This window comes from Amblyomma americanum, chromosome 5 (genome assembly GCF_052857255.1).
Source record: "Amblyomma americanum isolate KBUSLIRL-KWMA chromosome 5, ASM5285725v1, whole genome shotgun sequence".
Taxonomy (NCBI): Eukaryota; Metazoa; Arthropoda; class Arachnida; order Ixodida; family Ixodidae; genus Amblyomma; species Amblyomma americanum.
In genome coordinates this window covers 184724912-184747444 of record NC_135501.1, presented here as the reverse complement: position 1 = coordinate 184747444, position 22533 = coordinate 184724912, and the positions used below count along the sequence as shown (strand labels likewise).

General features: G+C 47.4%; 1 protein-coding gene across 1 annotated transcript; it reads left to right on the top strand.

Annotated features, from left to right (window-relative positions):
* The first annotated feature begins 1564 nt into the window (after positions 1-1564).
* LOC144134454 (endothelin-converting enzyme 1-like) lies at positions 1565-20898 on the top strand. The gene is made up of 7 exons (XM_077667367.1): positions 1565-2387; positions 4208-4396; positions 8044-8222; positions 11163-12210; positions 14566-14997; positions 18624-18806; positions 20367-20898. The coding sequence occupies exons 1-7, from the start codon at positions 2028-2030 to the stop codon at positions 20553-20555; spliced, it is 2580 nt and encodes an 859-aa protein (XP_077523493.1). The 5' UTR covers positions 1565-2027; the 3' UTR covers positions 20556-20898.
* Positions 20899-22533: the final 1635 nt, after the last annotated feature.

Genomic DNA, 22533 nt, shown 5'->3' with positions numbered 1-22533 from the left:
CGTGCGTGCGTGCGTGCGTGCGTGCGTGCGTGTGTGCGTGCGTGTGTGCGTGCGTGCGTGCGTGTGTGCGTGCGTGCGTGTGTGTGTGTGTGTGTGTGTGTGTGTGTGTTTTTAAATGTGAACAAGTTTTACATCCCGTTTAATACAAAGGGTGCCTTTGTTGTAATACAAGGGAGAGAGTGCAGGCCATGACATGGTCTGCGTGCAACCTTCGTATTCGTCGTGGAAAGCGCACAGTCGCTACGACACCGCCATTCCTCGGAACACCTCTCGGTAAAAGCTTCTGAACTTCATAAAGTCGTCTCTCGCCGCTTACAATTGCACATTGTCAAGTGAACTTGCTGGCGACTTCTAGGAGGACGTACTGAGGCCGCAAGAACTAGCCGTCGACGTCACGTTCGAGGACATCACGATCGAAACTAACCAAATGCAGTTGACGTCTGAAATACGCGCATCGATACAGGAAGTATGCGATGACGTCACAGTGACCGCCACTTTGTGGTGCATGTAGCGAGGTGAAAGGCTGCAGGTATCTCTAACCGACTTATGATCGCCTGCTAAGGCATGCAATGCGGTAGCTACGCGCTGTAGCGAAGAAATGGCGTCCATGACGTCACGTGAATACTTCGGATAGCTCTCAGCAGGCACTTAAGTAGCAATGTAAAAGCGACAACGCACATGAGCACGCATTCGCTTGCCCCAAAACAAGGATAATTAAATTGAGGAAACAGAAACGGGAAACAAAAAATAAACGGCAGCGCCAGAACATTAATATCCATTCCCGCCATTGTATAACTAACCATGATCAGACCACAAAAAAAAAAACTCACAGGACGGTTACGACGATGTAACGCGAGATTCAGCGATAGCTATTTTTAGCCGTTTACTTTTGGGGATATTTTGCGGTAGAAAAGATACAGGGACCTCATATCGCACTGGTGTAGTGGTCAAGTGATCCACCCCTGCACTGCGGCTGTTCCAAACAGAGCCACCCGCGAGCTTATATCACCCAGGTCGACCGTGATATATCCACTCGGTGGTCATTAACGCACCCACCGGTTAGGCCGACGGCGACGACGCCGGACGACTACGACGCGCAAGCCAGGGACGGGCGCCTAACAGCTGTCGCTGTACAACAACCATTGACCATCCTAAAGAACACTGAATACCAACGCTATCTGCCTATAACCTAGTGCAAGTTTCTTGTGAATAATTTCTCGTAAGAAATCATATGCAGATCATAATATTTAAGTGTGTCGCCATCTCTTCAGTGGTCATACGACTTCTTATCGGGCCAATATTTCTCTTATAAAAAGAGAACAATCGAGTACACTGCTCGTTGGGACTCGAGCCGAATGAGGGAGCCACTAATATCTATTTTTAGCCTCGCATAACGGCTAATTATACCTGGAAGCAGGATAAGTCGGACTTTTCCGCTAGTATAGCCAATCCCAGGGTATGCCATGCTACGTGTACCGAGTGGCTCGCGTGTGTGTGCCGCTCACAAGTTGCTTTTCAAAGTAATATACATGGTTACTTCCCTTTTAGGTTTCAAGTTCAGCAGAAGAGAATACACGGGATCCCACCAATGGAAGCACACGCCGCAAGGACTCGACACTCTATGAACCGCAATGCCCACACTGTGGAGAAATAGCCTCGGCTTATTACATGGCTTGCCAGCGAAATCCCGCTATCGACCCTATACCAAACCCAGACCAGGGACAATGCGAGGCCATTCTGCTCAGCGGAGACCCCGACCGCCAGCGCGGACCGGCACTCAGGGCCTTCGCTGCCCCGCAAACCAGTGGACTGCCGGAATAGGCGGCCCACCCAGAAGCCCATGAATCTCCTTTCATCGACAATAAACAAGTTTTCCTCCTCCTCCACCTCCTCCACGAGGACACGCGGCCTGTTTGAGCAGAGCGTGGGCGAAGAAAAAGAAGAGGCAGCCATCATCCATGTCGGAATCGCCGCGAGTGTAGCTCAGCCTGCGAAATTGGCACGTCCAGTTTACGAACTCAAGCTCGATGCTAACCCCAGAGGACAAGCAGCCAGAGGTTGGGGCACCGAGCTCGGCCGTTCCCGTGGAAGTTGCGGATGTCCGTAAGAATGTCCCGACCGACGCCGGCCTGGCTCTCAAGGCTTCTGGAGTGCCTCAGCAGAAGACACCGCGTAAGAACACCGACAAACGCCGTCGGAAGGCAAGGGGCACCTCACCAACGCAGGAGAAGGCTACACCAGCGATGCAGAGCCCCGAGGTAGCGTCCGTGCCTGCTGCAGCATCGGCACATGCCTTACCAACTGCCGGGCCTTCCCGCCAGGAAGCTGGAGTCTCCTCATCGACATCCCCGGTCACTGCAGATAGCTCTCCAGGAGATTCACCTCAGGTACGGACTAAGGCTGCTATTTTTCAAACGCTCTAAGCGCTATCTGTAATTCCCATTACTCGGCCCTTCTTTCGGTGACGTTCATCCCAAACGTAACTACCCTAAGTCAGGGCTCGTGAAGAGTTTCTCAACAGCGTTGCGACCAGTTGAAAGAGGAATCCAGACTCTGCGGACGAAATTTGAGTTCAGTTTCCGCCTTAATTCTTGGTTACGTGGAGCTGGCGGTAATACAGGACAGTCTACATCTGCCGCTATGAATGAAGTTGGCGTTGGTGAACGCTCTCAGAGGTACGTTTCACGCAATATAATTACCCTCTAAAGTAGAAGATTGTACAGTCACCGCTACAGTTCAGTTGGTAGAGCACCATGCATGACGTGCGGAGGTCGTGGGTTCGGATCCCATATGCGCCAGGTACTTGTTTATTCTTCTACTTTCTAATCAATCATCTTTCAGCCATCAACTGGTTGCAGTATCAGTGTCCCTTTGATCAACACAACACACTTGAAAAAAAGTCCTGTATGAATTCCTTGGTTTGAGTGACTTGGCTCCCTTAATATGTATATCATAAAGAGCCCCTCACTTTCATACCCTTTGTCGTCCATAGCGATAAGTGTGCGGCGCAACTACTTAGATCATATACCTGCCTGTGTGCACTACACAGTGGCTGAAGGAGATATCCTTTCACAACCAACCTGGAAACACTTTCAATGCTTCTGGTTCAAGTTAAATCGTCGTATACATCTCAAGGAACGTAGCTCAAAATATGCTACCTCGTGGGTGATGTTAGCTCTGAATTAGGCCAGTACTTCGCGCGTGGGAGTGTTTACGATTCACCACTAGAACGCATACAAATTGCTCCGACGATTCGTACTCGTTTAGGCGTTGTTATTTTCTGGAATATGACAAGAACTGACTACGGTGCCCATAGAACTAACTCTGAAAACAGTGTCACTGGTTCTGTTAACTCATTGTCCAACGTAAACTTCGTCCGACCAAAACTGGAATATGCCAAGTCTATTTGTGATTTCCACCAGACTAACCTGATTAATACAATAAGCAGAGTTCGCAACATTGCCTCTATATCCATCTCATCTGACTACTCCAGCCGTACCAGCATCTCAAGGCTGTAGTCTGGATTGGGTTCACCCACACTGGTCTCTCATGATGGAACAGCAAGTCTGTGTTTATTCCATAAATTTTTCACTGTATATCAAGAGAACTAAATCATCTCGGACGAACATCCTATTTCAGGCCATAACTACCTGAATGCTAATTAGCACTAATATACCATACCACTATATTCCAGCAATAATTTTTTATGAAGACAGCCCCACACTGTAATGGCATTCTGATGATAATGATGATGAATTTTTATGGCTCAAGGGCATCTGTGTCTAAAGAGCGCCATGACACAAGGTTTTCTCTACTCAAGGAGGGGTCAAAGACCCATTTCCCAAGCGATTCACCCTAGAGAAGCCGAGCACAAGACCACGGGAAAGCTTGTACCCATTGTATCACCGGTGTGTACCCGGCGGCACTAGGCATCGAACAACGCACCTCGCGCATGCGAGGCAGATGTTCCAACGACTAGACCACCGCTGCGGTGCAATGTCATTCTGACCTAAGTGGCGAAAATCGCCTACGTTCAACGCCTCAAATACGCCATTGAGAAAACACATTCATCAGACTAAATTTACATCATCCGCCATCAAATCCCGTGAAGAAGGGCTGAGAAGTGACTCAGTTACAGCGGAGCTCTTAAGTTCGCTGGTAGAGTACTTTGACGCAATCCGTTCCGATGTGTCTCTGCGGGGCGCAGGCGGATGCCGGGGTGCCGCGCCAGGAGCGGCTCCGCGAAGCAGCCGCAACAGTGTGTACGCCAGGCGCAACCATGTCGACTTCAGCGGCCGCCGACAAAGCGAGGTCTCCACCGGCAAAGAAGGGCCACTCGGTGACGGCCATGAACGCGCTGCTCGAAGACCGTTGCTCGCCCGCCTCCACCACAACGGTGGGTGCAGAAAATAGCTGCAACACTAACACGAGCACAAAAAATTAGCTGTTGTTTAACTACTGCGGAACCTGGTTAGAAAGCGAAAGCCGTGGTGTATCAGCCAAGTAGACGCGGCTTAGCGTCTGTAACATTGAGTGCGTACCGCACACTGGATAGGCAGCGCACCCACCCTGCCACCCTGGCAGGTGGCAGTTAACATAATGGGTGATCGCGAGAGGTGGGTCACCCAATGAACGCTCCGGCCTATTCTACCGCCCTCTACCGGCGAATCTAAAGGTCAAAGGTCAAGTGCTGCGACAATACGGTGGACCACATATCGTTAGGCCTACAGCCACACATGATCTCTGGCTCATTTGAAGGTCAACCGTCAACGCACGGCGAAATGGGCTTAAACTAGCGTAGTGAAGCTTTCGCTTCAAAAAAGGCGGCCAATGAGCACCGCGAGGCGGATACGCAGAAAACTCAATTAATACAGCCTCTTTCACCGGATTTTTTATTGCTTTGTTGTGGTGTACTATTGAGTTCATAAGATTACTTCTGCCCCACACGCAGTGACCTTGTTCTCTGCACACCCGTCACATCGATGCCTTTTACTATGATTTTCCATCAGCCCTAGGTTTTTGCCTGTCTTTGTTTTTCGCGTTCATATGTGGTAGCATATTGTTATTAACCCTTTCTTGGAAACGAACCAAACTGACTAGACTCTGAGAGCTGGCCGGCCCATCGCTTGGAAGCAACTCTTGGGAGCATAGATACGAACAAGCATGCCTGTACTTGTTGAAGCGTTAGTCCTGACATTTTCGTAGCTTATCTACTTGCAGGATAAGAGGTCGTAGACAATCTGCTCCTGAAGCAGCAATCGTCATTTCGGCGCGCCGGGGCGATGCGACGTGCGTTTTTGAATACTTCTTATAACTTTCCACCAATTGAATTTTATGCGCAGGCCGCCGTTTCACGGGTCCAGTTGAAGCCAGTCAACAGGCCATGTGCATTTTCCTCCTCTTTCATGCTGTCGCAGCTGCAGCAGCACCAAGTTGCAGTGGCTGACACGCGAGTTTTAGAAGACAGAGATGCTCAACGCTCGTCGAGCCGCTAGCGCAGGCACCGAAATGATCATTTATTACATAAGTTGCAGTCGATTTACGCAATCAACGCAAAGTGCGATGGAACCACTGCCACGTGTGACGCCTACCACGAATGAGAGCACCGATTATTTCAAGCTCCACGTCTTGTCAGACGAGGCTACCACATGCCTTGCAATGTGTGTCTCGCACACGGGCGTATGAAACTTGACCTGCGGACTGAGAGCCCGTCTTGTGGCTCAACGACGACAGCGACCTCTCGATGTTCATGCGTGTACAGCTAGCGAAGTTTCAGCGAGCGCAATGCTGCAAAGTACAGTCGTCCACAGACCGGTCTGGAGCGCTCCAATTCCGTGCCGTCTGTGCTCCGCAGCGCGCAGAGCGACGTCTAGCGGCAGCGCCTGGTTCGAGATTGCGGATTTTTGAGTGTCGTCTGAGCATCAGACATGCACTGTCTCGAATCAGGCGCTGCCGCTAGATGTCGCTCTGCGCGCTGCGGAGCGCAGACGGCACGGATTTCGAGCGCTCTAGACAAGTCTATGGACTATTGCAGACCTGGCGGTGGCCGTGCTCGAAGAAAACAGCGAGTAGTGAAAAGACGGGAACCAGCCAGGCTACTAGGTAGTTGGCGCTGCATATCCTTGCACATTTCCCAGGGCTCAGTGACGTCTCCCCCGCGTCCACTTGCCTGATGTAATTCGGCACTGCAGCATCAGCTAAGCGTTTCAATGAAGACGAAACCATGCAGACACGTAGGGTATCCATGCTAGCTTCAACCGAAATGAGCAAATTTGCAACAGCTTGGGGAAAAACTTGTTGAATTGCTAACCGTAATTTTTTTTGTTGTTGTCGTTAGCACGACTGAACGAAAAGATAAGAAAAAAGCTTATGTCTTTGATTTGGCGAATCAGCTCAGCACATCCCAGCGAGAAAAAAAAATGGCGGTGGTTTACCTCTGGTTAAACTTGGAGCGACGCGATAGCTACAGCTGGCCGAGTGGAACTTGGTCACGTGACCGACCACGTGACGAAACACGTGATCAGCCACTGCGCCGCGCCGCCGGAAGCGGCTCCGCACCACGTGACCGACCATGTGACAGCGTGGCAGCGCCGCCACCGCCAAGCGCCTCCACGCTGAAGGCTCGAATTGCTACCGTACTGTAGCTATCGCTACAAAACTTGTCTTAGAGCGCAGTCAGACACGAGTCTGCCAATTTTGGACTCGACATCGGTCGCGCTTGCAGGCGGCGCTGTCATCGGTCCGCTCGCTGGCAATCCTCGCGTGCATCCCCCCGTTGTGCGCTATACTTGGCAGTAAATGAAGCGCAAAGGTAGCTTTGGCAGGAGAAACATTCATTCCCGCTTGCACACTGTCTCGGAATTTGCACGTTTAAAGTTTATAGAATGTTTCAGGTTTTCAAGTTTCTGTACAAATTGAGCTCCCTTCGTAGTAAAGGACTTCAAATTTGTGATTACAAAAATGATGTGTCAGTTATCCTTTTTCCTTCGTATTGTCCTGATTGCAATTTCTATTACTCAGCCACCAGAATGCTGACGTAATAGGTCGAAACATCGATTGAAGCGCTCGAAAATGAAAGGGTAGGGGGTAATTGAAGCGGAAGGATAATATTAGTTCATCAGGTTGGATAGACGGCAAAGTTGGTGACTGTTTGTTCTTGAAAATGTTTGTTTTTGTCGTGACCACAAACGAGAGTTGACAGCAAAGAATGGACGGCAGAGCGCTTTTGCCGTTCTTTTTTTGCTGTCAGCTCACGCTCATGTTCACGTAGCGTCATTTGCAAGAACAAATGGCCTGCATGCAGTTCAAAACTGTCTTCGAACGCGTCATTCTTTTCCTAGACTTTGGTTAGTATTCACCAACTCGTAGATGCATTTTGTCGTCGTCTATAGTTTCTCACTTCTTCAGACTTGTGTGAAACGCAGTTCAGGACATCACATTTATCCTCTTCAAGCCCCTTGGGGGAGAGTAAGGTTGGACAACTACATTGAATTTCTGTCCTTTTAGAAATCAATGCCATGGATTTCCGGGCTATGTTCATTGTTGTTCGGCAACAAAAGTGGCGCTTGGTGCTGAGAGAATTGCGTTTTCTTTTTAAATGGAACCTCTTTTTGGCTGCTCGGTTCAAACCCGTGCCGTCTAGACTTGTAACTGTATCGTGTTTACCGAATAAATCTGAATGGGGGGAGGCCTACACTCCAGACACCTGCACGAAAAAAGGTCGACCCACAGTAGTCTACTTCCGAAGATAGTTGTTTCTGGCGACGCCTGTATTTCATTTTTTACATCATTTAGCGCATAAAAACTCAGTTCTTAGCGAGAGCACGCAGCGCCTTTATCCTTAGAAGTGGATGAACAATCGAAGCAGGCAAAATTCAGTTTCTCTTCGGTAACCCTTTAACGTATGTAACGTGCCTTAGCGATCGCTTCGAACATCGAGATCAGTTGTTGGCTGCGTAGCGACGGCTGGTTAAGTTTTCAATGCGAAAGAGTCGGTTGCCGATGGACGGTCATATGGAAGCACCATCGCTCTCTCCCTTGCAGCAGTCGCCTCGAGCTAGTTTCCTGGGCGGCGGTGGCCGGCGGTACTCGCCGCTGTGGAGTGTAGTGACTGCTGCCGTATTACTGGGTGCGGTGCTGTTGGCTTTCCTATTGTTCCTGAAACCCAAAGCGTCGCATCATCTCATCACCTACTGCCAGACGGACTCATGCTATGAATTCAGGTGAAATAACGCCGACGCATGCGGCAAATTGAGGACACTCGCTGAAGTAGCGCTGGTTGCAAAGCTTGAAGCGACGGGAAGGAAACACAGAGGGAGTCTCAGTCCTAAGTTTTAAGATTCATTTGAAAGTTATTTTTTCTTGTATTAAGAGACTCAAATGCAGGCTAGTGTTGTACTGGAATGGTCGCGTAGATGTCTCAGCAAGTAGTATTAGGCATGTCAGAATGCGTTCTTGAATGCTTAGCACGATGTGTTTAAGTGTGTGGGGCAATTGTACGAAAATGATTTTCCATGTCTATATGGTATATAGTGCTTTCTTTGCACCTTTAAAAACTGTTATAATGTGCAGTGCACTGATGCACAGTTTTAAGCAGCTTTTACCTCCTCTCTTTTTTCGCACTAATGGAAAAAATACCAACATTGTTTGCTAGTCGAGGTTTGCGAACAGAAAATCAAATGGAGCCCCGACTTCTGAAAATTGGGTCAATCATCTACGGTTACGTTAATGAAGCTAGAACAGCGTACACTGCTGCGTAAATGTGATTTTCAAGATTGTTGAAGAAACAGCAACGATCAGATCAAAAAGAAAAGGTTTCAGCAAGGTATGAGAGAAGGCCAGAAAAAAGTGAGAGATTATTTGTTTTAATGCGTTTCCTGGTTAGTTATTTTATTGCAAAACATTTTATTCACTGCATTCAGATACCATGCTAATAACAGAAAGCTAAACCAGTGTAATTCCTTACAAAAATTTCTTTAGACAGTATATAGACTGTCCATAGACTTCTGTCTTTAAACTTTATAGACAATAGGCGATATGTAGAGAACAGTCTATAGGCAAGATAAATCTTATAGACAGTATATAGACAATCTATAGATTTATCGCCATGCAGTTTTAGCAGATTTTGTCTGTATAAAGCCGGTAGACTATGAGTCAACGAAAAGAAATATATATAATAAGGCAATAAAGTCTATTAGAAGACTATAGACTAACTATAGACCATTTTTATAGGACATTTCTTCATTGCACTATGACCAATTCTCGTAGCATGCGCGGTCTCGCTTTATTCAGACGTAAATTTCCCATTCAGTTCAATTCCGCGTGCGATGCGATTAATGATCGGCACGAAACTCGTCCCAGTTGATGCACGGTAGCTGACGGCGCGCAGAAACACGTGAAGCTGTATCGGTGCCCCCTTAACTTTCCGCAAGCGTAATCGCATAAATGGCACACGACTCATTTTCGTTCCAACAGGGCATAATGTGGCAGCAGTCGGCACTCTGGCATGCCTAAGTCTTGCATCATGCGCAAGGCCTCCGCTGCTTATGTTGACAAGGTCACAGTTAAAGACAACACAAACGGTTAAGCGCTTCACCATTCCTGTTGTCTTTAACTCTGTCCATGTCAAGCTAAGCAGCGCACGTCTTGCATATTACCATTTCCCAACTAGCCCAATCTCAAGCACTTCTCAAGTCTTGCATGCCTGGTTGTAGGTTGAATGTATGGTATACATGTATGTTCCAATAAAATTTCACTTGTTAGTGCTCCTCCCTGTCGTCTTATACTTCGCATTTCGCCCGATGTACCCACTAGACCAAATCTTCGTTTTACTGGTCATTCTCTACATTCACAGAGCGCTTAAAGTCCTCCAGTAGAACTTTCTGAAGGGCTAGTTGGTACATCTCTATTAAACAGCGTGCGCTAACAGGACGTACACAGGAAACTTGGAAACAGAGGAAAGAAGCGCAATTTCCAACTTTAATGGCAAGAAAGGATGCCAGACGCTCTTTTATATCTGCTGGGGTGAGGGTGTACGAAATGAATGACAGAGGCAAACGACTTCAAGCAGCGGCAAACAAAAACACACAAAAAAACAAAAACACGTGGCGTAGCAAAGCTCACCATGCAGACCGAAAAGCTGAATGTAACAACAGGTGACCAAAGAGTGATAACGGTTGATATGAAGTGCAAAAACATGAGCAGATAACGGTTGATATGAATGCATTCATATCAACCGTTATCTGCTCATGTTTTGTTACGCCACGTGCTTTTGTTTTTTTGTTTGCCGCTGTTTGAAGTTGTTTGCCTCTGTCATTCATTTCGCACACCCTCACCCCAGCAGATATAAAAGAGCGTCTGGCACCCTTTCCTGTCATTAAAGTAGGAAGTTGCGCTTCTTTCCTCTGTCTCCAAGCTTCCTGTGTGCGTCCTGTTAGCGCACGCTGTTTATTAAAGTCCTCACGCCATTCGTGGCGCAGTGGAGGGAACTGAAGCTGGTTGTTTCAAACACAGCCACCGGTAGGGTTTGCAAAACGCAGGCTGCTCTCCTCGAGCAACCTCTCGACATCAATCATTAGTATAACTGCTTCTTGTCATGGTGGGCAGTTTGCTCACAAACCTATGGGCAGCTTCCCACCAGCCACAGCGGGCAGATTGTCATAACGGCACTAGGTCATGTGACCCTGGTCCAGGTGCCCCAATTGATTTGAATATTTTTCGTTTACCCCATCGCAGCCAATGACGCCGATATTTTCGTTGAAGGGGGCACTTCATGTGTTCACTTTAAAATTAAAATGGTTCATTGCTGAGGGGAAGCTTATTGTGCATCATGATCCCGGTGACAACCTCCGGGACAGAACCCAGTGCCCAAGTTGGCTTTCGCTGGAGGCCGCAGGTAATACTTTCCCTCGGCTCTGAGTAATCATACACCGCACCATTCGAACGTTTGAGTCATGCGGACGGGACGACGACAACGAGAAACGGTTTCGAAACTGGAAGACCACCCTCATACAGTTAGTGCTCTGACAGCGGCTGCTGAGCACTTCGGACCCTGCTTAAGAACTACTGAGAAGCACCTTTGCTTAAACCTTTGTACACCACTATCTTTCCTAGACTGATCCTCATAGTGCTTCACAGACGCATCTGTTCTGTATTCTTTGCAGGAAGCTCCTGCACCACCAGCTGAGAAAGGACGTGGACGCGTGCGACAACTTCACTGCGTACGTGTGTGGCCAGTGGCAGCCACGAAAAATCTTCTCTCCACTGTCCGATTCGGTCCTGTCGGACATGGCCTTTTCCTGGCGCAAGATTTTCAAGGCCGTTCTGGAAAGAGGCACCTCCATACTTCCGGCGGGGCGAAAGGTCGCCGCCATGTTTAACAGCTGCCTGACGCAGGCTGAGGCGCACGTGGACGTGCTCAAGGAATTCATGCGTGCCCGTGGCCTGCTATGGTGGGAGTACAGTGGACGCAAGCCTCCCCTTCAGATCCTGTTCGACCTGTCCTTCAACTGGAACGTGGATCTATGGTTCAAAGTCAGAATTCTTCCAAACACCGCTCAAGGACCACAGCGCCGACTATCCATCACACGCAGTCCATTAATCCCGCTTTGGAGCAGAGTGTTTAACCTTATACCGAGGGACAAGTTCGCCACAGTCTACAAGGCATTGTATCAACTTTTCTGGATCAACAGGCGCTTGCCGACGCACAAGGAAGCCATGAGTGTCTACAGCACCCAGGGCGTCATTCTTAGGCGTCTGTTGGAGTCAACTCGCTCTTCTCAGTCCCCTGCATTCTTCCCACTGGTGGACCTGGCCAACCACACAAGTCTTGCCACGCCCAAGTACATGGAGAACATCATTAACCGGGCGCTACAGTTCGACCCTCCCTTCAACCAGGACGACCTGCTAGTCCTGAGCGACAGTACGCTGCTCGGCGCCGTCCTTACCGTGATCCGTGATTTTGGGGACTATGCCGTGCTCCAGCATTTTACGTGGTTCTTCATGCAGACTTACGCAGCCTTAGCTGGACCCAGAGACGTTCTTCGTACCGTGCACGGTAGCTCCGAGAAGGCAAAGGAAATTTGGCCACGATATTGCGCAGTTAATACCGAGGGCAGCTACAAGCTCATGGTAGCCGCTTTGTCTGCCGTGGCTCTGTTTACTGCCGAGGAGCGGCGGCGCATCGACAGCTACTTGAAAATAGTGCAGCAGGTAAATATTTTTTTACTCATCAACATACATGCAGAGAAATGTGTCAGAAATTCGTTTGGGCTCTTAGCAATCTCCTATTTCGGGTGCATGGCGTACCCAGGCGCCAGTGGTAACCAACTGTAGAAAACTCGCGACCAGTTCACCGGGGCGGGTAGCAATTAGACTGGCTGCCGGGGCTAGGGTGTATCGTTTTGTGTTCTTATTTCAATGGTATTCTTATATCTGGGTAGACTCGCCTCGGTGGCTCAGTGGTTAGGACGCTCGGCTACTGATCCGGAGTACCCGGGTTCGAAACCGAACGCGGCGGCTGCGTTTTTATGGAGGCGAAACGCTAAGGCGCCCGTGTGCTATGCGATGTCAGTGCAGGTTAAAGATCCCCAGGTTGTCGAGATTACTATTGCAGAGGCCTCCACTACGGCACATCTTCCTTTCTGCTCTTAGTCCCGCCTTTATCCCTTCCCTTACGGCGCGGTTTAGGTGTCCGCCGAGATGCGAGACAGATACTGCGCCATTTCTTTTCCCTAAAAACCGATTTTATTTCATGGGTACGGACCGGGAATTGTATATAATGTCCATTCCTTCGATATAATGAAATTAGTGAAGAAAGAAGTAGCAATAGTATAGAATGAATTGCCAATATGCGATTTAAAACCATGAGAACACATTTCTCATTTAGTCAAACATTTAGAACGCACAAAAATACCTGCTGGGCATGCAAAACTTTCGTTGCGTCTACTTTTACTCTGTACTGTGTCGCGCCTCTTTCCGTTACTTGCCTGTGTATTCTTTGCACTGGAATTGTAGTGCAGAATATGGCATCACAGAGCATCACAGTGAAATTAGTCAGCATCCGCAGTAAAAAAATCTCCCAACAAAACAAAATCTGGCAGAGGGATACAGGTAATGGCAAGTTGGTTACCATCATGCTTCAGCAGCGCAAGCCCCCAGAGATGACACCATGCGGCGTTTGTAGTGTCTGCTAATTCGTCCTGTTCATTCTTTGCTTTCCCTATAGAGACATCGTGGTAACACTGCAGTTGAGAGTCGGTATATTACAAGGTCATTTCAGCTGGTAGCATTTCAACTAAACCTTTTAGTCCTAGTAAGCGCATAGTTATGTTCAATGATCGAAATGATCCTAAATTAGAACCAGATATATCTATTTGTGAACGTTACTAAAGGTGCACTAAAGAGGAATTTGAACTCGTCGTTTTACCGGTGGAACACGATCTACACGTTCCGAGCATTCTTATAAACTTTAAATTATTGTCCTGTGCTCTGATTTCTCTAACTTAAATTGAATTAAACGTCCCGCCTCGCGCTTTTTTTTAACTCAATGCTGAAATAAGGAGGATCCAACTAACGGGTGAAACGACTTTCTGCAAGTCCCATGGCGGCTTCCTTCTCGCGTTTATTTATTTTTTAGGTTTCTGTGAATAAATAATTTCAGTCGCAGACAGCGGAAATAGACCCATGGAAATAAAAAATAGGCGTAGACTCTTTCACTTACTTACCATTCCGTAGATGGCAGAGCGGCAAGCCGCCACGGGACTGGCGGAAAGGCACTCCACGCTTTGGTTGACTCTTCCTACCTTCAGCGTTGAGTTTAAAAAAAAGGGCGGGAGCCGGGACTTTTAATCCGACTTAAATTAGTGCAATGGGCTGCACAGGGCACCAATTAGAAGTTTCTAAGAATGCTTGGAACGCGTAGATCGAGTTCTGGCGGTAAAAGGACGAGTTCAGGTTCCTCATTAGTGCACCTTGTTGTTCTGCGAGTACTAAGCCTTCATGGGGTAGTAAACGGCGGTACTGCAAGGTGGTTTCATTGCATGAAAATACATTAACGTGAACGGCATTTTTTGTAGGATATCAGTTTTAAGAAGAGGATACGGGATGTTTATTTAACATGCAACCGTTATCAAACTGGTGCTTCACCTAGCAGGAGCAACGTTCAGATGACCGTCGCCACGGCACGGTTATATGCCAGTAGAGCACCATTATAACTGTCAGCGTATCATTGCGACGCCGCGATACAACAGAGGTGCGGACCAGTTCTTCCTCTTTGGTCTCAACCTACCTTAACTAGTGTTACTGCATCTAACGACTGCGACCATCTGAAACTTTTTATTGGCTTCGATGGCGAATTTGTCGTACCTCAGGAGTGTCCTGCCTTAGCCAGTATCAGTGCGGGCAACGGCTACGGCCGTCTCACACTTCTCAGTGTCTTCGATGGCCGAATCAATCGGACCTCATCACTGCTACGGCAAGCGTCGCTTCTATTAGGGTAGTTGGAAGTCCCCGCCGCCTCACTATCTCGGAGTGGTGTGAGATGTAAATGGGAACTGTCCAATGCAGGCGGCCGCGAAGAGGACTCAGGCTGCCCAGTGGCTCGACGAGGAGACGAAGAAGGTCGCCGCTGAAAAGTTGCTGAGCGTACGGACCTTCCTGTGGCCGTCGGAGAAATACCTCACTAATGAGGGCGTGGAGGAGGCGTACAAGGACTTCCCCGAGAACGGGACGTCCTTCGTACGGCTCTGGATCGACAGCCGGCAGAGCGGTCGGCGCACCGTCGGCTCCGAGGCGTACTTTGAGGAGCAGCGGCTGACAAGCAGCGTGTCGCTGCCGTACGCGGAGTACGTGCACATGCTAAACGCGGTCAAGCTCGCCGTTGGTGCCATGAGGCCACCCTTGTACTACCCGCGTGGCACCAAGGCCATGCTGTACGGCGGCCTTGGTTACTTCTTCGCCAGGCAGCTCACGAGGGCCGTGGACGACGAAGGGGTCAAAGTAAGGCCCGTTTCAAGATTTTTGCTAATCATTGTCTATTCGACGAGATATTATAGTGCGTTTTGGAAACAGCCGCAAGCGTCATTAGGTAATATATATCGATTACAACGGCTCCGTACTGTGACCTGGTTCATAAGAAGGCGGGTCGAGGATGTTAATCTAAGTGGCAGTTACTTTTCCCTAGACATTTTTCGGGCTAAATGGCATATTCAGCTTCCTAGCCGGTCCACACGTCAACTGTCTGCCCGTCTACAACATTTCAGTTTGCCTATTTAAATTAATGGGCAATGCCTAACATAAGCTGTAATAATTGGAATGGTTTCTTCGCACTGTACTGGATGTTTTTTCTCAACAGTCAGTAACTTGCCTTGGAATGAAAATAGGCAAGGAGTTTGTTCTTATAAGATCTTATATGTCTAACCAGAGCACTGTCGGGAAGATTGCAACGGAAAGGCGTGTCTCTCGTTGGCCGGCACTTAGCAACCTAAACGCTGCACACCACCAAGCTCCTTTTAATTTTCTGCCCTGGGGCTCCTTTCCGGCGTTTCCAATTCTTCACAATCCGTATAACAAAGACAAAAAAAAAATACAAGTCGAGGATACGTTCACTTGATATGCACCCCGCTGGAGCCGATTAGCAAAAGCTCAAGAGACAAAACACGCCGCCTCTTCCCACGCAGCTGAATACAGTATTCCCTTGCGCTTTATTAATTCTTCTACAGATACATACTGGTAATACCCATTATTTAAGGCACACACAAAGTGAACAAGGTAGGGAAAAGCCTCAGGGTGCTTGCCAACGTTTCGACAAGAAAACTTTTCTTCGTCTGGGCAAAGTGTTCAACATTGGCGGGGTTTAAATAGAGGAGGAAGGCCCGGTGAGGGGAACGAGTGTGTGAAGTGGGAAGGGTGTTAAGATGGGGAACGGGATTTTTTGTTCAAGCATGATGGCTGCTAAAGAGAATTAACAAGTTGACCTGCAAAGCTGCGATAAAGAAATACACCCGTTCAATAGAAGGCACTGTGCTACAGGATGTGTGTATGTATGCACGTGTGTATGTATGTATGTATGTATGTATGTATGTATGTATGTATGTATGTATGTATGTATGTATGTATGTATGTATGTATGTATGTATGTATGTATGTATGTATGTATGTATGTATGTATGTATGTATGTATGTATGTATGTATGTATGTATGTATGTATGTATGTATGTATGTATGTATGTATGTATGTATGTATGTGTGTGTGTGTGTGTGTATGTATGTATGTATGTATGTATGTATATGTATGTATGTATGTATGTATGTATGTATGTATGTATGTATGTATGTATGTATGTACGTACGGACGGACGGACGGACGGACGGACGGACGGACGGACGGATGGATGGATGGATGGATGGATGGATGGATGGATGGATGGATGGATGGATGGATGGATGGATGGATGGATGGATCGATGCGGCTCAACCCTTTAAATCGGGCAGTGGCTCAAGCCACCTAGCCATTACTAGATGCCGGTTAAGCAGCGCCACCTAGAGGTTTTTTTTTACATCAAGTATTAACAGCATGCAGGTACTCTTCCGTTTGACTGGAGCATGTGTTGCCGTTTCCGGCAGGTTTTCGATTGCTTCAAGGAAAAAATCGCCCTTTAAACATTGGCGAGACGAGACGGCAAACGAAACAACCACTTCAGGTACTTTAGAGGACGGAATCACGCACTCCTCTTTGATAAATTATGCCCCTGAATATATATATATATCCACCATTTCACAACAACACCACATTGCTACTGCTTTTTCCTGTTCCCTCCGGCGCCTGTCCCAAACTCTCCTCTTACATATGATATATTCTTCGTTTGTCTCATCGTACGAACAGACCAAAGGAGCCTCGACTCTTGTAGTAGCCCTGTAGCTATTGTAAGGGAAGACTTCACGGAAGACGTTTATTCTCACCCCGCTGCCAGAGACGTGCTCCCAGCGAACAGCCCCTAGCGATGACGATGGGAATTTACAGGTGAAAGAGAATGAAGTCGCAGCCAAAGAGGCGACGACTACGAAGGTGCATAAAGTTCTCACACTATGTTCGAGGCATTATCCGTGCATCTTACATGGCCATTGCGTACGCTATCTTTACAGGTCACTCTGCGTAAGCTGACCGTCATTATTGGAGATAAGCAACAAGGGGACCCAGCACCTAACACTGAGGGGCACCAGCATATACTTCGTTGATCGATGAGTTAAAGCACTGAGCTAACTGACAGGAAGTAGTAAGCAGGCATTTAGGCAGTGAAGAAGGTTACAATAAACTATTAGTTTCCTTAGCGTGCTGGGAAATACATTATCTAGTTCCAGTACGAAGACCGCATGAAGGAACTGTTATACATACTAAGCGCGCCTACTTTTCCAAGAAGTTTAGCGGAATTAGATGCATAAAGAACAACTGACCAGCCTTCGCTATTTCGAAGGCTGCATTGCTTGGGCAAACCAGGACGTTTTAAAGAGACAAACAGAGACGTTAAGCGCAATCTACCAACTCAGGTTTTATCCCAGAAGATTGGAACGAAGAAACCAAGCACCCGCGACCGAGGTCCAACGATTTCAATAATAATAATGTGTTTTTGGGGAAAGGAACTGGCGCAGTATGTCTCATACATCGTTGGACACCTGAACCGCGCCGTAAGGGAAGGGATAAAGGAGGGAGTGACAGAAGAAAGGAAGAATGAGGTGCCGTAGTGGAGGGCTCCGGAATAATTTCGACCACCTGGGGATCTTTAACGTGCACTGACATCGCACAGCACACGGGCGCCTTGCCGTTTTTCCTCCATAAAAACGCAGCCTCCGCGGTCGGGTTCGAACCCGGGAACTCCGGATCAGTAGTCGAGCGCCCTAACCACTGAGCCACCGCGGCGGGTCACGATTCCAATCTAGATTGCGTTTAATGTATCTGTTTGTCTCCCTGACACGTCCCTGTTTGCCCAAGCAGTGCAACCTTTAAAATGACGGTATCTCAACGAGCCCAGTCCCAAGGACTTCTCAGCCTTCGTTCTCGTCTTGTTAGGGGTCTTAGCCTGTTTAGTACGAATTTGCGGCATGCTTCTTCATGCGCCTCAGATAATACTAAAATCATGCATCCCAACGAGAACGCCGCATCTACAATGCTATATAACTTATGAGTTAGTGATGTACTAGTGATGTTTTTCATAAAAATGCGCTGCGAAATGCATGCTGAATAAAAGTGAAACATTGTATTCAGAGATATTTACTGAATTTAGTCGTTAGTTGTAATGTTTTACAGCAAACACCAATGAGATGTATGCATCGGCAGCATTCTGGTTGGTGTCGGCCATTTAAGTTACGAGGCGGCAGCTCCTGGTATCTATTGTCCATGACGTCATCGCACTCGCCGCTTCGGTGGCTTGACGACGGCTGCTGCGACGCCATCTTTCTGAGACTATCTCGGTCTCAACAACGGTCGGCGAAGAACCTTGTCTAATGGGGCTAGTAAGGCTTTCGCCTTGACATCTGTTCTTGAGGTTACCTCATGTTGTTATAAAGACCACAAGCCGCATTCGTGTCACTTCTACGATACGACGAGGTGTCCCCGTCCTCCATGCAGGTGGACCCTCAGGGCCGCGTCCTCTCCTCGTGGGTAAGCGAGGCCTCGAGACCAGCCTTCGAGAAACGCCTACGCGGCTGCCTAGCCCAGAACGAGAGCGTCTTCCCCGAGGTGCCGGCGCTCGAAGTCGCCTACGCTGCCTTCCGCGAAGACGTGGACCACGCGCAAGACCGCCTCTCGCCGGTTCGTACCAGAACAGACAGCGAGGACGTTGCTGTGCCTTTTGCTCTGTATGGTCAGGGCGAGGCGAGATTTGCCTTTGAGAAGTGCCGCATGCACGTGTCCTGCCATGGGAAATTTTTGGTCTTCTTCAACCAGCTTTGCCTGCTTTATATGTCAACAGCCCACTTAAAGCAACGGGGTTTCCGTTTTAAGGTTTCTCGTTTTCTTCGCGCTAAGCGTCTCTAGGGGCAAGAAAATCAAGTTCCGCGATGAACCTGGATGAGATTCGAATGTAATGACAAGGCTGCAGTTTAAAACCCACTGTAGGGACCAGTGCATTAGGCACTTATGGCGTGAACATCCAGCCTTGTTTATTGGATCACTGGCCAGCCACGTACCAGCCACTGCACAGATTTTGCCTGTACGCCACACGCGGCAGGAATCCATTGAGGAACCCATATGAACGGGAACATGAGATGAAAAACAACATTGGACATGTACTCCTGTGGCATGTGGACGGCAAGCTTTCTGTTCTCGCCGGCCATATATTGTAGTTCAACTCGCTACTAAAGCGAGTTCTTTACCTTAAACAAAATTCCTTAACTTTCATGCGTTTGAAATGCGGTTAGCATCTTTACGTGTATATGCCTCTACCTTCATCTCTCCGTTTTGTTAATGGCAAGGCTTTGTTCTCCACTTTGTTCTCCATATATATATATATATATATATATATATATATATATATATATATATATATATATATATATATATATATATATATATATATATATATATATATATATATATTATCACAATCATACCTTTGAGGTGAAATACATGGCTGGCTCGCAGCTACATTTAGTGGGGCGCGCTGCTAAGTAAATTGCCATGCTGTTGAAGTGTTTCTACTGCTGTACTTTCTTGTAAGCAACAGGCAGGCCTTCATCTCTCTATGCACAAAACATTACTGCTAAAAATCCAGCGAAAATTTCGAAAATTACGTCTTTCGATACGTATGGTCGTGGAAAATTGCGACGGAATCGTCCGTGTTATTCTGCCGGCGCATGTTTGATTCCGCGTGTATCCGACGTCGGAGGACAACCATCTGAGCGTCACCGCAAAGAGCTGACATAAAAAAATTCTTCTGGTTGCAATGACCGATTTCTCTAATTAAACGCAAAAGTGAACGAAGCGATTGACGGTTCATTTGTGTTCAGTTTGGAAAGTTCACTGCCAGGCACAATATTTAAGGAACTCAACGCACAAAAGCCTGAATTAGTGGAGACCGTATAACTCCCCAAAAATTAAATTCAAACAAAAACTGCATTGTTAAAGGTCGAAGCTGGTCCTCAGTGAAATAGCCTGACGCCGTATCCAATACTACAAACGTTTAGCTAAATGGCAATCTAAGTAACTTCCTACCGAAAAAAGGTCATACTGCAAGAAATTATCTCACTAGTGATGCACATAGTTCCCCTTAATTCTGGAATTACGCTGAAGTTTAGAGTTGTGAAATCCGCTTGCGATACCTAGTGGAAGTGGCCTAAACTAATAACTTCTCTCAACCCTTGCATCTCGTAGGAGCTGAGTGAGGAGCAGGTCTTCTTTATCGCCACCTGCAGCACCTCATGCACCAAGACGGCGGCTGGAAATGCGTTCTCGGGCCAATGCAACAAGGCGGTCATGAATTTCGCTCCGTTCGCCCAAGCCTTTGGTTGCGCCCCAGGCTCCAGAATGAACCCGGAGAAGAAGTGCAGCTTCTTCGACTGACGTCTTTGGTCCTATTCCTTACTGCGACTGTTCTTCCTAGTGGAGTTTTTCGTGTTGGCTGCAGCACTGTGGACCTCGTAGAGACACTTGCGGCATACATCAATTTATTATTTCCTGCGTTGCTAGTACTTCTATGCACGTTGCTAATGAGTCTCAATGTTGCTCAAGGACAGCCTCGTAGTTCCTTCTGAATGCCACGGACAATATTTGCCTTGTTGGTCGAAGTTTATGTTTGTAGCTTAAAAATACCGCACCCAATACGGCAGCCAATTTCGATTTGGGAGCGAACATTGCTCCATGTTATGCCGCCATACTCTTTAACCAGTTGCATAAGCAACTTATACACCATTTGAAGCTCCATGAAGTTCAAGTTCGAGTTAAGTATGATACAAAAAAGTGGAAGGTATTGAAGCATGTAAAGTAGGAAAATATGTAAAGTGAAGTAATCTAGTTGAACCTTTTAACAGAGAATAGGTATTATTAGTAAACAAAGCATTTACAAAATGAATGTCATATGAATGCGAGCCGCAAATTACGAATACATTATGCATAATGCTTCAACTAGCATTACGGTGTTACTGCTCCTTCCCTCAACTTCGAGATTTCATTTCGTATTGCATTCCACGAAGAACATTAGATTCCGTAAGCTTACAGAAACAGACCACATTAGGCGCCGTCAAAGGTCATACTGTTTTTTTTCACCGTAATCGAAACATGCTAGTTTGATTTAATCGTCCAATCTGAAGCTAGCTGGTGCGGGTTTAAAAGCGAATTTATCAAAGCTTCTAAAGCACTGAGTGGCCAGCAAGCGACGCTGATATAGAGTGTACAGAATACTCCGGCAGATGCCACCATTTTGGTGCCCATCGAACATGAATAAAGCCCTCCACGTTTGTCCTTTCGGCCTATGGCCACCTAATCCGGCCTGCGCTGCAGATGCTGAGTGGTGTACGGAAAAATGGTGACAGTGTCGTCACGAGGACACCCTTTACACGGCATTCACCATGCCATCCTGGCCATGCTTTAGAATCCACAGACTAAATGCGAGCATTCCTAATAGTCGCCTGGAGGACGTCTCATGAGGTTATCCCGCGAAATAAAAATTTAAGGCTACTCCACATTGGTAAGTTGAGCACTAATGGTTAGTTGAACATTAATTAATTTGGAAGAGAGAGAGAGGCTATAAGTGCAGGCGAACGTTTGTTGTACCCGAGCTCTTATGGGAAATCCGGGCGGTAAGGGAGAAACCAGCTTTCATTACTTTTTGTTAAATTTTTCCGCCTTTCATTGAAATGAAACCAGATTTAAATAAATATTCAGATTGCAACCAAATTTTCTGCTTGCCAAAAAAATATTTCTGATTATAAAAAGGCTATAGCGAGAAGCGAGCGGTAGCTGAACGAGGAGATAATGCAAAATTGACGCCACGGTTGTGGTACGTTGATTCTGTATATTTGTTATGGGTGGGCTTTAATTAATGATGATTCGTCACTGAAATGTGTGGGCAGAGCCTAGCAGGTGTCATCGAGCAGCACTTTTGCGGGCGGCGTCTCATGCGCGTGCTTCGTGTGAAGTCGTCCAACACTACAACAAATACGAATTGGGAGCGCTCTACGACATTGACGCTTAAGTCTCCAGGAAGGACGATTAGCGTGATAAAATTCAAACCGAAGAAGATCCATGGGCCTTACGAATATCGGAACGTATTATCGAGGGTTGATCATGGGTGATGAGCGGCGTCATACAACCATGAACCATAAATACGGTCTGCGTGCAAAAGACAGCCACAAGACCACGGTAGACCGCTCGCCCGGTCCCATGAATACGCAGTTGAATGTTTTTCCGCACGGTCGACGTTAACGCAAGAGGCGGCCGGACGCATCAAAGACGGGGAATTTCGAAATACAATCTTTGCTGTACAGAAAAATACGGAGGCCGCTTCACGCTACTTACGTGCTTGTTTTACGTGCTTAAGGAT

Coding starts and splice junctions, on each gene's coding strand:
- LOC144134454 (XM_077667367.1), top strand. CDS start 2,028: ATGCTAACCCCAGAGGACAAGCAGCCAGAGGTTGGGGCACCGAGCTCG. Junction 12,211..14,565: donor ACTTGAAAATAGTGCAGCAG/GTAAATATTTTT, acceptor TGTCCAATGCAG/GCGGCCGCGAAGAGGACTCA. Junction 18,807..20,366: donor CGCAAGACCGCCTCTCGCCG/GTTCGTACCAGA, acceptor TGCATCTCGTAG/GAGCTGAGTGAGGAGCAGGT.